The 15,650-nt window shown below is 37.4% G+C and overlaps 1 protein-coding gene across 1 annotated transcript; it reads right to left on the bottom strand.

The window, feature by feature from the left end:
- Positions 1-27: 27 nt before the first annotated feature.
- On the bottom strand, positions 28-14,224 carry fads2 (fatty acid desaturase 2). The gene is made up of 13 exons (XM_034084955.2): positions 14,011-14,224; positions 13,203-13,460; positions 6,197-6,307; positions 5,827-6,024; positions 5,246-5,347; positions 5,051-5,176; positions 4,916-4,976; positions 4,757-4,833; positions 4,458-4,555; positions 3,980-4,076; positions 3,811-3,890; positions 3,220-3,345; positions 28-481 (listed from the first exon to the last, which is right to left on the bottom strand). Exons 2-13 carry the CDS (start codon positions 13,410-13,412, stop codon positions 430-432), a joined length of 1,338 nt encoding a protein of 445 aa, XP_033940846.1. The 5' UTR covers positions 13,413-13,460; positions 14,011-14,224; the 3' UTR covers positions 28-429.
- Positions 14,225-15,650: the final 1,426 nt, after the last annotated feature.

Here is a 15,650-nt window from a genome sequence, read left to right on the forward strand (position 1 = left end):
TGTTTGTCACTGGATTAATAAAACCAGAGGTGGAGAAACAGTCAATAGTTATTTTATTGTATAATGTAAGATCAAGAAAGAAGTTCAATTAAGTACAATGATAACTTATCCTCAATTAAACAGGATTTGTCATTTTGTGTTGTTTCAGCATGATAGATAATGAAAAAAACATCACTTTAAAATACCTCACAATCCATGTTCACGACTGTATCTATAACACCATACCACTGTTGCTCAAGACGCTGTAAGGCAATTCGGAGAAATCCTGTGAGCACAAAAATTGCGCACTGAATCTGAAAATACTAAAACGACACTAAGAAAGGATCATTCCCGTACTATCAACTGGAGTATATAACCGAACAGATACAATCAATGTACGATGCAGTAGAAGAGAAACACTTCCTGTAGGTACAGTGTAGAGAAAATACGTCATTTATGGAGATACGCGTCAAGCCAGAGGTCGCCCGAGTTCTTCAGGGACCTGAAAAAAAAACAAAAATACACACGACATCTATCAGGCAAGAGGTTCAAATGGAAGCCTGTTTGCACCACAGGAAAAAAAAAAAAAAAAATCCTGTAAGTCATTATAATGACTTAGCTATCTCGTTATAATGACTTACCATCTCATTATAATGACTTACTATCTCATTATAATGACTTACTATCTCATTATAATGACTTAGCTATCTCATTATAATGACTTACTATCTCATTATAATGACTTACCATCTCATTATAATGACTTACTATCTCATTATAATGACTTACTATCTCATTATATTGACTTATAAGTTTTGGTAATATGAGAGGATAAATCAGGCCTTGTTTGGATACTGAATATACACCAAGGTCAAAGCATACACTGTATTATGACTCCTAATCAAATGTATATCTTTACAATCATATATTTATTTGTTTGTGACTGTACCCACTGGATTGTTTCTGAGTGTTTTCCGGACATCAAACACTTAAACACAGCAACATGTATATTGTACTATCACTGAAGCCACAAGAAACTCAGCTTTATTTCAAACATCAGCCAATTATAGATCATTTAAAAAAGGATTTTATCATCTGCAGATGAGCGCGTGTGGGCCTATATAGTGTCTATAAATGCCTCTTTAAATAGATTACACATAACATTGACCAGCTGTTGTGTTAGTTTGCTATACCATAGTGCTTCAGGTGTAGATTATACAATATATAACATGTCCAAATAGGAGAGAAGGCCTAGGTACAAGGAAACGTAAAAAAAAGAAAGAGTCTGACTGAGAGGCCAAACAAACGTCAGGAGAGAGAAAAGAGAGATTTGTCTCAAGTCTTGAGGTAAGCAATGTGTTTCAGTATAATGCCCTACAGACCATTATACAGTTACAATCATTAATTCTCTATATACAAACTGATTTACATACACTGTACTGCGCCTCAGTTTAAAAATGTCATAAAACTAAATGTGAAATCAAATATATATATATTTTAGAGGGAGGACTCCACGAAGTTTAATGAGGTGGGCGATAATGGACATTATGGCTATTGATGATGGCCTGTTTCCTCTTGCATAGTACGTCACACACACTATCAAATATCTACAACAGTGAAACTTTTCCTGTTCGATCAAAACACTTGCAAACAATTGGCTAAACTACATCAGCTCATTTTTTGAAGATATTTCGTGGAGAACGGAGATGGCAAACTATCCGAGTGGACCATAGTGTATCTTTATGTATATATCCTTTAGGCCTGCATGTTTTAGAGGGTCACATCGACTCTGTTTACTGCGTTACATGAATGGAGGAAGTCTAATGTGGCACGGTGGCTCAAAGGAAAGAAAACAAAACAAAAAGGAAGCAAGGACAAACCAGCGCTCTACCCCTCGTGGCTCCACTGGAAGTAGGCACCGGTTTTACTGTTACCTTCTTAGAAGACAAGGTTGAGCTCAATAACACGTCAAGCCTATCCCACATCTCTCCGAAACATACGCTGCGCCACCTAAATGTGTGTCTACTGAGGGAGGCCTGATTTGAGATATTAAGTCATAATGAGATAACTAAGTCAATATAATGAGATAACTAAGTCAATATAATGAGATATTAAGTCAATATAATGAGATATTAAGTCAATAATGAGATAACTAAGTCACTATAATGAGATATTAAGTCAATATAATGAGATATTAAGTCAATATAATGAGAGAGTAAGTCAATATAATGAGAGAGTAAGTCAATATAATGAGATATTAAGTCATAATGAGATAACTAAGTCAATATAATGAGATATTAAGTCAATATAATGAGATATTAAGTCAATATAATGAGAGAGTAAGTCAATATAATGAGATATTAAGTCAATAATAAGATAACTAAGTCAATATAATGAGATAACTAAGTCAATATAATGAGATATTAAGTCAATATAATGAGATATTAAGTCAATATAATGAGAGAGTAAGTCAATATAATGAGATATTAAGTCAATATAATGAGATAACTAAGTCAATATAATGAGATATTAAGTCAATATAATGAGATATTAAGTCAATATAATGAGAGAGTAAGTCAATATAATGAGATATTAAGTCAATAATAAGATAACTAAGTCAATATAATGAGATAACTAAGTCAATATAATGAGATATTAAGTCAATATAATGAGAGAGTAAGTCAATATAATGAGATATTAAGTCAATAATAAGATAACTAAGTCAATATAATGAGATAACTAAGTCAATATAATGAGATATTAAGTCAATATAATGAGATATTAAGTCAATATAATGAGATAACTAAGTCAATATAATGAGATATTAAGTCAATATAATGAGATATTAAGTCAATATAATGAGATATTAAGTAAATATAATGAGATAGCTAAGTCATTATAATGAGATATTAAGTCAATATAATGAGATAGCTAAGTCATTATAATGAGATATTAAGTCAATATAATGAGATAGTAAGTCACTATAATGAGATAGCTAAGTCATTATAATGAGATACATGATTTATTTATTTATTTTCCTGTGGCGCAAACAGGCTTCCATAGGTTCGTCACTTAACTTTGTTCAGCAAGAACATTTTATTTAGTTATAGCCCTCATTAATCTGTCAGTTGGTTGGTTTCATACCTTTGTTTTGTTTAACCGTTCTCTTTTGTTTGTTGACAACCTCAACATGTCCTTTCCCAGCAGTAGATGATAAACTACTTTTAGTATTGGACTTACCTGAAAACATCAACAATGCCTTGCCACATTGTTTTGACGTTGTAAGGAATCCCATGTTTCTCACACAGAGCACGGACCAGTGGGGCCACCCGTTGGTAGTTGTGGCGCGGCATTGTGGGAAACAAACTTCAGACAAGAAACGGAACAGAAACATAGTGTTATAATTTTAAATTGAAATCAAGGTCGTTGTTTAAAATCAGCTTATTTCACTGTCATATGTGAGTTTATTATAATATATTTAATAGTATATTGTACATCAGCTTTTTCCAACTCTATTCTATGAAGCTATACTGTATAATGTTTATGCCGAGTATAGTATTCAAATAATTTCATACTAATTTCTTCAAATAAAAACTTATAAATCTTTAAAAACTTTCTCTATTTATCTGGAAATTAAAAAAGTGTGGCTACTTAATTCTTGAAGATCATCATGCTTTCAGATTTCAGGAATGATGTACTGATGGACTTGTAATACTTTTTCTATCTATAAGATGATTATTTCTCATTTATTTGAAGATCTTTTTGATTGTTTTCTTACAAGCTTTTGAGCTGATGAACACATGCTCTACTCAGACTAGATCATTGACTCACTGATGTTCGATTTGAAAGTTGAGGTGCCCGCTGAACCAGTCGTTGAAGGGGGACTGCTTGATATTACAGGTGGCCTTTAGCTAAAACAGTGGGCGAGAAATAATACAAATGAATATATCAGCATCACATACAGATCACTGTGGACTGTCCCCTAAAAACCTGCGGGTACCTGCATGGAGAGCCAGTCCCGGTGCTTATCGTGGTCGATGTCCATCGGCAGATGATTCATCTGAGTCACCCACACAAACCAGTGGCTCTCCAAAAACCTGCCATTCACAACAACACCAGTCAGGAATAACCATGTGATCCAGGTAGATAACATGTCTGCTTCTATTACATTATAAAGGGTTTGTTAGTTGAAAATTATGTTATTTTTGTAATTTAAGTAAAAACGATTATATTATGAATCAAACATTTAAAAATATCAACTTTTGGGTATCATTGGAATCCTATTCTAACATAAAAATGTTTGCAACACGCAGTTTAAGTGACAATAAATGTGTATTTTTGAGTTTTAGGTTGTTTTTTTATTTGTTTAGAGTAATTGTTGCAACATAGGTACAAACAAGAGGCATGAGTGATTAGATGTCAGTATTTGATTGTGTTACAGTAGGTGTGTGTGTTGGGGTTGTATTGAATTTGATTACCTGACAAAGGTGATGAGCAGCACTGAGCCGAACAGGCCGAACATGGGTATAGAACAGCACAGATAGCGAAGGTAGTACGACAAAGACCAAGCCAGGTCCTTCAAAAGAGAGGAAGGTTAATTAGATGGATATAATATCTACTTTTCTTAAGTCATAAACATAAATAAAGAAGAAAATAATTTAGATCAGACTTTTGATCTCACTGGCGTCTCAGGGGTTTCTCGCATACATATTCAGTTATCAGACAGAAAATGTTTCTTATGTAATCTGCACTGTAACGCAATAAGACAGCATCTTACCACCCAGTCGTGGCGTGAAATCATGGTGCGTATGATCTGCACGTGGAAGTAAATTGGAATGAGTAGCGGGGGTCCAACTATAGGGGGGGGAAAAAACAACAGTTATACCTGTGAGGTTTTACAGTTTCAATTTTTTTTAAATGACTCCAGGAAACATACCAAGAAAGAAGTACTGGTGTTGGTAGTGGTAGGGCATATATTTGATCTTTTTTATGCCGTACTGTAACAGAGAAAACAGAGTTAGAATGACAGTCTGGTAAAATACTGTATATATTTGTTTTTTACTGAACTTGCCTCCACTGGTTGAGTGGCTCCAACCACGAAGACGTGCAACATGTTGACATCAGGGTCCTTACTGAAGATGTTGGGTTTAGCATGATGCTGGAAATGTCTGTGATTCCACCAGTTAGCAGACGCACCCTAAGAAAAGCAATCTCTTAATAACTGTGAAAAAACGTCATTGAAAATAGGATTAGGAATACCAATTACCTTCAAATGGCCGATGGAAAACTTGTGCAACACGTGATTCCAGCTAGATTTCTTAAAGACGGACAGATGGCCAAAGTCATGCTGCAGCCACCCAGCCTGCAACTGCAGAAGAAGAAGTGAAAAAAGCATTAATATATTCAAAACATAATCAAATGTAATTTATAGTTGGGCACAGACATGCAAAAGGCCCAACTACCACTCCTATATAAGCAACACAGAGACTTTATAGTTGTGTTTAGCCTATTTTTATTATTGATGTGTGTCTCTTTGTGGTCTCTACACCTCTCTATGTGGTCTTGTGTCTAATTGTGTTACCCTTTTATTTTAAGTGACTTTTCAATGTTTTTTTTGTGTCATTTTGGTTATTTTCAAGTCATTTCTTCCGTGTCTTTGATGATTCTTTGTGTTTCTTTGTGTTTGTTTTTCCCCTTTCAATAGTCATAGTTTATTATGGATTATTTGTGTGTCTTTGAAACTGTTTTGCATAACTTTCTTTTTCATGTTCCAGTCTTTTTATGTTTCTTTGTGATAACTTTTGAATCTCTTCCACTTTATGAGAACATGTATGATATTTGACTCACCTGAGCAGTTGCCAGCATGAAGGCGCTCAGAAACGTCAGAGTCCAGCTGGTCCCCCAGACCCAGATGATGAGCCAGGCGAGGGCCTCCAGCAGCAGGATGTGACCCAGGTGGAGGCAGAAGAACAGAGGCCGGGCTTCAAACAGACCCTCACTCTCTGCCTTCACACGTAAAGAGTGGAAATCTTTTATGATGGCCGCCTGAAAGTAGAGAAGAAGAAACATACAGGTCCAGCAAAGTTCAACAGATGATGCAAGCAATAAAAAAGTATGCATGTGTGTTGCTATACATGGTATCTATTCACCATGTTGTACCAATAAGACGTGACTATTGATATGTTGATTTATTTGAAGAATCTGAAGCACATCTCACGTTTTTGTCCCGGTCCTGACTTGGCTCTGTTGCTGCCAGCTCTCCAATGAACAGGGGCTTCAGAAACTTTTGTACATATTTTACATTGGGATGAAAAGCAGTGAATGCCTCCTGGAAAACAGAAATTAGAAATCTTGTCAGAGAATAATTTAATAACATGTGTACATGTACAAGTCATTATTGGGGTTAAAGTCCCCTACGTGTGCCGTTTTGGTTTCAAGACCCTGGTTCGCGGAGGACACCAAAAAAAGTCCTAGAAAAGACAACTTAAACTGTGCGTTTAAAGAAAAGAGGAATAGTTTTGGCGAAAACTAAAAAGGTACCATGGGGTACAGGAATTAGTTTTGGTTTCAAGACCCTGGTTCACGGAGGATACCAAAACAGTCTTAGAAAGACAAGGTCAATTTAAAGGTGGGGTAGGTAAGTTTCAGAAACCGGCTCGAGTGCAGTCAAATTTGACAGTCTGTCCTCCTACAAAAAACGACCATATAGGTCGATTGTTCAGCAGCTAAATACGACCCAGAGTCACGTTTTAAAGTGTAGCACCTCTGGTGGTCGTGTAAGAAACAACATGCTCCTGTCGATTGCAAACGCTCCGGAGGTTCGTTTATTCACAAATAACCCTCTCTGGAAAATCCTAAATTGTGGAATAGTTTGGACATTAAAATGCTTTTTTATTAGATTTCTAGCGAGAAGTGTATATTGTACTTTTATAATCTACGTCCAGTGGATGTGTAGGATCTACAGTTTGATAGATATACGAAGATGATTTGAGGTCTCGCCAGGAGAACGTGTACTGTATATGGGGCAACTTCCATGTAAAGTTAGCGTGGGTGAAAACAGTATTTCCGGTCTCGAAGTTTTCATAACAAAACCGGAAGTATTCCCCACACTGTCAAATGATTACACAGTGATATCTCCATTACTCGTCCACTAAAAAACATCAGTTTATCCTTGTTAATTACACAATATTGATTGGTTTAAATTGTGTACAATACTTTTGTGTTTTTAACCTTCGATTCGGAGAAACAAATTGTTTTTTCGGAGTTTAGACACTACAGAGTTTCCGAAGACACTACACTACCCAGAATCCCCAGCTATCGTTTGGGACTACAACATCCGCCTTGCTTTACAAACCCCGTGATTAGCCCTCAAGCTCTGTGATTGGATATTGGAGTGGCAGTGCGACAAGGTTACGCTGTCAAACAGCTCTTTGAAATGGAATGGAACCACGCCAGACTATCCAAAACTGGACTTGGACGGGTCCAGCCCAGCCCTCCCCCCCAGAATTACACTTGCTGGCTATTGTGTGTTTCGCAACATGTTCTATGGCACGTCTCTACTGGGAAATGTAGTTTTAAAAGACGTTTTCGTATTTCCCACAATTACAAGTTGCCAGTATTAAACTGTATACATCCCTGGAGGTTTAGGGGATACGAAACACATTGGTGTTATCAAATTTAAAACATATAATTAATACATGGGTGAAAATTGCTTGTGTCCATAATGGGCAGCATTAATACCACATGACAGCTAAGGTCAGAAGAGCTTTATTTAACAGCTGGTCTTATGTCTGTGACCCCTCCTGTTGTTAATTGATAAGCCTGAAACATGCACTTGTCAAGGTTCAGATGCACATTTAGCAAATATGGCAGTAGCCATCGATCATCTTAAGTTAAGATACTTTATTGATCCCAAGTTGGGAAATGTTTTTGTTACAGCAGCATGTACTACTTTGTTCTACTCCACTACACTTCAGAGGTTAACCTGGTATTTTTACTCTACTACATTTATTTTTGTTACTTTGAAGATTCTGATTAATGATGTGAAATATAAACAACCCTTAAATCAGACTTTAGTTACACCTGAGTAAAATTCAGCCTTATCAGTTTGTCTGTTTTGCACATCCTCCTGTTAATATCTTTGGACGTCCTGCACTAAACTGTTTTATTGTAGAGATCACTACAGTATCTTCTTGATATTTTCCATTCTATATTTCTATCATTGACCCCTATTTTGTATGTAGGCTACTCTTAATATTTAAATGTTTTCATCAAATATAACTTATTCTACAACTAAATTCAATAACGTGCTTTAACCACTAGGAGGTGCGGTTTAGACCAGTGGTCTAGTTAATAAAACATAATAATATCGTACATAATATGACTATAAACTTTATTGTGAAATTAAAACAGAACGTTAAAGGGAAATACAGTTTCAGTCTCTCGATGTGAAGCTTATGCATTGTACCATGAACTTGTATAGACCTGTAACAGTCAACTGCATGAGGAGTTGGAAAAGTAGTTCAGAAAATCAGAAATCAGAAAAATATCTTTAAAAACTACAAAAAAGTCCCTTTCTATCAGCTGTGCACCGTTATGGTGTAAATACAGACTATCTACTAATTGGATCAAATATAAAAGTCAGCCGAATTAGTGTTGATACTGCAAGGAGACGTATTGTGTGAAAAGAAATGGAAGATGTTGTTTAATTGTTGATATATTTATGGTCCACGTTACGTATTCAGTTTTGGCGGCATCTCTTCCAGTTTGTCAAAAGGTCTTCTGATCAGGGCTCTATAAATACATATCTAGGGCAGATATGTAATATTTAATGCAGCCGAACCGTGTATTGCAATGCCGTTATGTGATGACTTTCAAAGAGAAAAGCAAGAACACTCGGAATAAAGTATTATTTTTTTTTTGTTTAATGTTTTCCGATTTCATATCACATAAACACCATATCCCGACGTGCATTGCGGCGTGATTTTAGCCTATCAAAACCTCTGAAAACAGAAATGTGTCTCTCAGAATCGAAAGAGAAAAACCTATGGGAAAAACACAAAAGCATTGTACAGAATTTAAACCAATTAATGTCGTATAATTAACTAGGATAAACTGATGTTTTTTAGTGGATGAGTAGTGCAGATATCACTGTTAAATCATTTGATCATTGGTTTTATTATGAAAACGGCGAGACCGGAAATACTGTTTTCAACCCGTAACTTTACATGGAAGCTTGCCGCATATACACGTTCTCCTGACGAAACCTCAAATCATCTTCGTAATATCTATCAAACTATAGATCCTACATATCGACTGGACGTGGATTCTAAAAGTACAATATATACTTCTCGCTAGAAATCTAATCATAAAGCGTTTTAATGGCCAAACTATCCTACAATTTAGGATTTTACAGAGAGGGTTATTTGTGAATAAACAACCCTCTGTAACGTTTGCATTGAACGGGAGCAATAGAGGCCGACAATTTTCAAACGTAATTATAGGTCGTATTCGGTCGTATCGCTTGAACAAACGACATATTTGGTCGTAATAAGGGCTTAAACAATCGACCCATTTGGTCGTATGAGTTGGAGGACTTGTTGAAATTTGAAAGTACACAGCCGAAAAGAATCCGCCCCTTCCTTCAGACTTCCTTACAGAGCACCTCCTCCAACACACATGAACGCGCACATTGGCTATAGTTCAGGGGAATTGTTAACCATACAAAACAGATAATTACCTGTCTAAGAGAAAAGAGCGACCACGGCGACTGCGGTCAAGCCAGCCGTCTTTCACTTTTGCGTGGTCAAACCAGCCGCCCCTGTATTTCGAGTGCGCGAATAGTTACAGGTTTACGGTAATGCAAAAAAACAACCCTGGGAAGTTCATATTATTTGTGCAAGTAGTCCTAGAAGTACTAAGTACAAACATGGCAGTTTCATAAACTACTTATGGAGGAAATGTTTTTTATCCCACATCAAAGTTGACAAAAATGCTCATTCTTGTTCTCCAGAGGACTTTGAAACTCAAATTACTCAAAAAGTACACAGTAAAAGTAGTTCATATTATTTGTGAAAGTAGTCCTAGAAGTACTAAGTACAAACCTGGCAGTTTCATAAACTACTTATGGAGGAAATGTTTTTTAGACCACATCAAAGTTGACAAAAATGATCATTCTTGTTCTCTGGAGAGGACTTTGAAACTCAAATTACTGAAAAAGTACATAGTAAAAGTAGTTCATATTATTTGTGAAAGTAGTCCTAGAAGTACTAAGTACAAACATGGCAGTTTCATAAACTACTTATGGAACAAATGTTTTTTATCCCACATCAAAGTTGACAAAAATGATCATTCTTGTTCTCTGGAGGGGACTTTGAAACTCAAATTACTCAAAAAGTACACAGTAAAAGTAATTCATATTATTTGTGCAAGTAGTCCTAGAAGTACTAAGTACAAACATGGCAGTTTCATAAACTACTTAAGGAGGAAATGTTTTTTAGACCAGTGTTTCTCAAACTTTTTCATACCAAGGACCACTTAACCAATAAAAAAACACTCGCGGACCACCTAACTCCACAAATATCCCAAAACACATCGTTTTTTACAAATCGCCTGAAAATGGTACAAGCAAGTGGCAACATGTGTGATGAAGGTGTTTATCTGGGCTATATCATGCAATCGAAAGTGAAACTTAAGCTCGCTCCATTGCGGAGATATTCCCGCGAGAGTGCGTAAAACTTAAATAAATAAATGTATCTCAAATGTGAAATGTTACCAATATACTCACGGACCACTAGGGGGCGCTCACGGACCACCAGTGGTCCGCGGACCACACTTTGAGAAGCACTGTTTTAGACCACATCAAAGTTGACAAAAATGCTCCTTCTTGTTCTCTGGAGAGGACTTTGAAACTCAAATTACTCAAAAAGTACACAGTAAAAGTAGTTCATAGTATTTGTGCAACAAGTTTATGAAGCAATAAGTCCTAACATTATTCTCATAAATTACCCTGTTCCTCAATCGCAAATAATATAAATGAACCACATGCCATCCTTTACTTTGAAATCCTCACCGGAAGTGTTCCTTTTTTGTGATTTTCTGTAGCTTTAAAGTGGTCGAATATATAATACTGCACATACGAAACGTCCAGCTTCCCAGGGTTGTTTTTATTGCATTACCGTAAACCTGTAACTAATCGCGCACTCGAAATACAGGGGCGGCTGGTTTGACCACGCAAAAGTGAAAGACGGCTGGCTTGACCGCAGTCCACGGCGTCAGATTTCAACTCGGTGTGTATGGGGGTTATTCCCTATCTTTATTCAAGAGCGTGGTATTTAAATTTGAGAGCATACTTTATTGATTTCCTTCACTCAAACCCTGTCATCGCACCAAAGACAAACTAAAGAGTAACCGCCCTTACGGGACGCTGTAATAAGTAAAGCGAACGCACCCGCAAGGACACCTGGCCTACTATTGGTTGAGGTATTTTGACAGGATTGTTGCACAAAAGTTTCGAGCGCGAACAGAATAAATCTGAGAGCAGAACAAATCTGTAAACAGCAATATATCTGAGTGCAAGCGTACAGTTTGAGCAGAAGCAGAGCAAATCTAAGTGCAAGCAGGCACTATTTGAGTGCGAGGACAGGGTTTGAGGGAAATAAATACATAAAGTATGCTCTCAAATTTAAATACCACGCTCTTGACTAAAGATAGGGAATAACCCCCATGTGTTCCAACAGTAGTCGCCATCGTTGAAAAGCAACTCCGATATTGACTCTGGTTTGAATTCTCCTAGTTTCCACTTTGTTTTTGTTCCTAATTTGCTCCGTTATATTATTTCTTTTACCACCAGTAGACGATGTTGAACCTAACTCTGCCATGGTGAAAGTGGCTGCCTGTTGCTGCCGGCGAGTCATTGAAGTACTGCTGCATTGCACGCCCAATAAGGGCACGAGATACATTTGTGCGTGCACGAGATGGAAGGCTGACAGACAGGGCGGCAATCCAATCGCCGATTGGTTGTACTTTTTACAGTATTACGGCTACCACAGATGACGTTTTTTTATGGATTTGTTATCAAAGCACTTAAAGGTGGGGTAGGTACATTTCAGAAACCGGCTCGAGATACACTTTTTGTTATATTCCATGGAATGCTCTTAACATCCCGATAGCAATGAATATCTTAAGTGCTTTGACAAAAAATCCATAAAAAAATTTCATCTGTGGAAGCCGTAATACTGTAAAAAGTACAACCAATCCTACCTGGCCTACCTGCCTGTCAGCCTTCCATCGCGGCACAAACTTATCTCGTGCCCTCGTTGGTCATGTGCGCGTCCGTGTGTGTTGGAGGAGGGGCTCTATAAGGAAGTGGCAGATTTTCTCCGGTTGTGTATTTTCAAATTCTAGCGATCTCGAGCCGGTTTCTCAAACTTACCTACCCCACCTTTAAGATATTCATTGCTATCGGGATGTGAAGAGCATTCCATGGAATATAACAAAAAGTGTATCTCGAGTCAGTTTCTGAAACTTACCTACCCCACCTTTAACTATTTGCATTTAGAAATAAAAAAGAGTTATAATTTTCCAAAGGGGGGTTTGTTCAGATGTGTGTATCTCACACTGCACTGTAACTGCTTCATGTATCTTTGCTTTTAAATTAGTGTTTTTGCCTTGCCTTACTTTGCCTTACATTTTGTGGGGGGGGGGGGAGGACTCACTTTTAGACAGTTTACTTGCGTGAAAGAAGTACTAATAATAGTAAAAGTAAAAGTTCTGCATACATATGGGCCCTGTAAATGTTTAAAATATATTTCTAGCTTGTCAATACTGATACAACAATGCGTAAGCAGCATATTGCTGGTGGAGCCTGACGTAAGGGGCAGGTACACTTCAAAGGGACAAGAGGTCGTATGATAAAGGATAGAAACCACTAGTTGAATATTCAAAGATGTGTTGGATTTTAAGAGCATAGGACATGAAACGTGAATTTCTCTAGTCACAACGTGACTATGACCGTCGGATTAATGCAGTGAATTAAAAAGTACAACATGTCCCTCTGAAATGTGAGGGTGTACTGTAGAAGTAGAAGTATTTTACCTGTTGAAAATGTTGAGTTACATTTCCCCACTGACATATTTGAACTGCACACCAACTGAAGCCACTTATATTCTCAGGTAATATGTTATATTAACCATAACATATATGTAATTAAAGCAACATATCACCGAGGCGTCCTCTCCTGCGTAGTGGCTGATGACCCGGCTGCCTCCTGGGTGTCTTTTGGCCCACTGTGTGATGTTGTAAACCTTCCGATCAATCACCAGCCACTGGTCGTTCCTGTTGCAGTGGCTCTGCACCTCCTCCCAGGTGTAGACCCCCCCGGCTCTCCCGCTGCCCGGCTCCCCTGCCTCCGTCAGATGGCCTCCACCTCCCATCTTGGTCCACCTGCGCACTTAAGTCCCAGTCAATCACAGACTTGACACCTGGATGAAGAAACAGAGGTGTGTTAATCTCCCCTGGGACAGTGTGCAGCGTGAGTTAGGAAGAAGAGGATTTTAACCTGTTGCTCTCTTTAGTTTAACCTCCCCGCCTGTGTTACACAAGTGAAGTCAGAAAAAGAGCACAGCAACATCTTCACTAATAATTGACGATGAAACTCGACAACAAGCAGGCTGCTGATGAAAAAGGGCGGATTCAAATGTGGAGTTTGCATCATTCGTCTGTTTCGACTTTTACCTCAAATGTGCATGTCAAGTGCACATCCTCACATTATAAAACACGCAAATGATCTACTGTATATTTAGACTTTTATGAGTTTGTGTGCGACTATTCATCTTCACAGCCGCATATGAAAGCATAAGTCGCGGTTCATTATAAAACGCGGCTGTAAAACACAGACCCATCAAATCACAGTCTCTCCATTACCGCGGATCGGCTGGTTATTGATCAGGTAAACACTGATCACAGATACCAGACGGTAGGCTGTACAGGCCCGCTACATTAACATAAAAAAGAGAAATATGTCACACTTACAGGATCCAGATTTTGGCAACTCTCCTCGGGTTTCAGTCACATTCACACACCGGCTCACTTTATATGATCCCGTTCTTTAGACCCTTTTTAAATATTACCAACATCCTAAATTCATCCTCGTGTCTTCCCTAATATTTTTCATGGACTCATTCACCCACTCATTTAGAACAACTTCCGAGCCGATCATTCGAGGGTTTTTGGGCCAATGAGCGTACAGTATATCCTGGACCGATGTGCTGATGTGCAATGTGCTCAACAAGCAGCTCGTCTGAATATCACACACACTCGTCTGTGCCCTCACACGGAAAGAGTGACGGTTACAGCATCTATCATTATATGTTACATGTATATCATAATCTACAATGTAAATGCGCATTATCACTGCATATAATGTTAAATATGGTGGTAGTGAAGTCTTTACTTTTGGATATTTACTCCATTCTAGTTGGTTGATGATTATTCAGGACTTATTGCATTGTTCTTGATGTCTCCAATAAAATAAAGCTTACTTGGGAATAAAAAGGGTTTCTGTCCTTGAAAGAGAGTAGCTCGTGTTTACAAATAATGATTTAACTATCCTGGGTCATAGAAATAATATATTGAGATTGATCTTGTTTAGTTTTTGTTGTTTTTTTACCAAAATATCTTAAATTCATCTACATTGATTCAATGTTCTAAGAAGAAAATAATTGCTGCTAAATTAAGTTATATTACGTAATATATTCTGTGGTTGCAAGATATCTTTTACACATTTAACTACTGAATAGACATGTAGCCATACATTTAAAGCTCTCTTGCAATCTCTTGAACTCATACAAATGTTGACAGTCGAAACAATTCTAGTTTGATATTATTATTAAGATTTTGTAACAACATTATATATATATATATATATATATTCATTGTTCGCTATGAAATATGTGTGTTGCAGATCCCTCCTCCACCAGCAGATAGTGCAGATGTGCTCCTTTCATCAGACACTTCTTTGTCCTCATTTAACCCCAACGATGCAACAGCAGGTATGATGTTACATGTGTGATCCTCATACATGCAATCATGTCATTTAACTCAATAGTATGTTTCATTATTAATTATTTGTTCTTCAATGATAGAAAGTAACCTTTAAAGTGTCAATATTTTTTTGTTTTTTTATCATTTTAATTCCTTTTCCATATGTTTTTAATACCAGCTGGGTCATGCAGTTCTTAATCTGCATTCAACACATTCACCTCAGCAGTCACAGCCATTCCTGTCTGTCTGCTGCTTACAGTCCTTTGTGTCATTTCAGGGTCGTTTGAATGCGGCGCAGAAATTTGCAAATCAGCTCTTTTGGTCTTCAGCATATCAGACAGGATTATCCTCAAGCAGCGTGCGGACTGTCTCCCTGTTTGTCCGCTTCTTCTGCCACAGCTCATCAGGCTGACAGTAGCGCTGCACATCTGACCCCAGCAGCTTTTTTACAGGCTGTCGATCAGAAAACAAGCCAGCTATTGTCAGGAATTCAATAAAGTTAGTGTAACAAGTTAAAGACTGAGTTTTTGGAACTTCACATAAGTATTTTCTGTTTTGGGAGGCTTCCAATATTAAGGCTTCCAAACTGACATATTCTATTCACCACCTGCAATTCAAGCAATAATACT

This window comes from Pseudochaenichthys georgianus, chromosome 6 (assembly GCF_902827115.2).
Source record: "Pseudochaenichthys georgianus chromosome 6, fPseGeo1.2, whole genome shotgun sequence".
NCBI lineage: Eukaryota > Metazoa > Chordata > Actinopteri > Perciformes > Channichthyidae > Pseudochaenichthys > Pseudochaenichthys georgianus.

Excerpts from the sequence above, each read along its gene's own strand:
- fads2 (XM_034084955.2), bottom strand. The coding sequence starts at position 13,412 with ATGGGAGGTGGAGGCCATCTGACGGAGGCAGGGGAGCCGGGCAGCGGG. Across the intron at positions 4,834-4,915 it reads ACACCAGTACTTCTTTCTTG|TTGGACCCCCGCTACTCATT; the intron begins GTATGTTTCCTG and ends CCCCCCCTATAG. Across the intron at positions 482-3,219 it reads GGCATTGTTGATGTTTTCAG|GTCCCTGAAGAACTCGGGCG; the intron begins GTAAGTCCAATA and ends TTTTTTTTTCAG.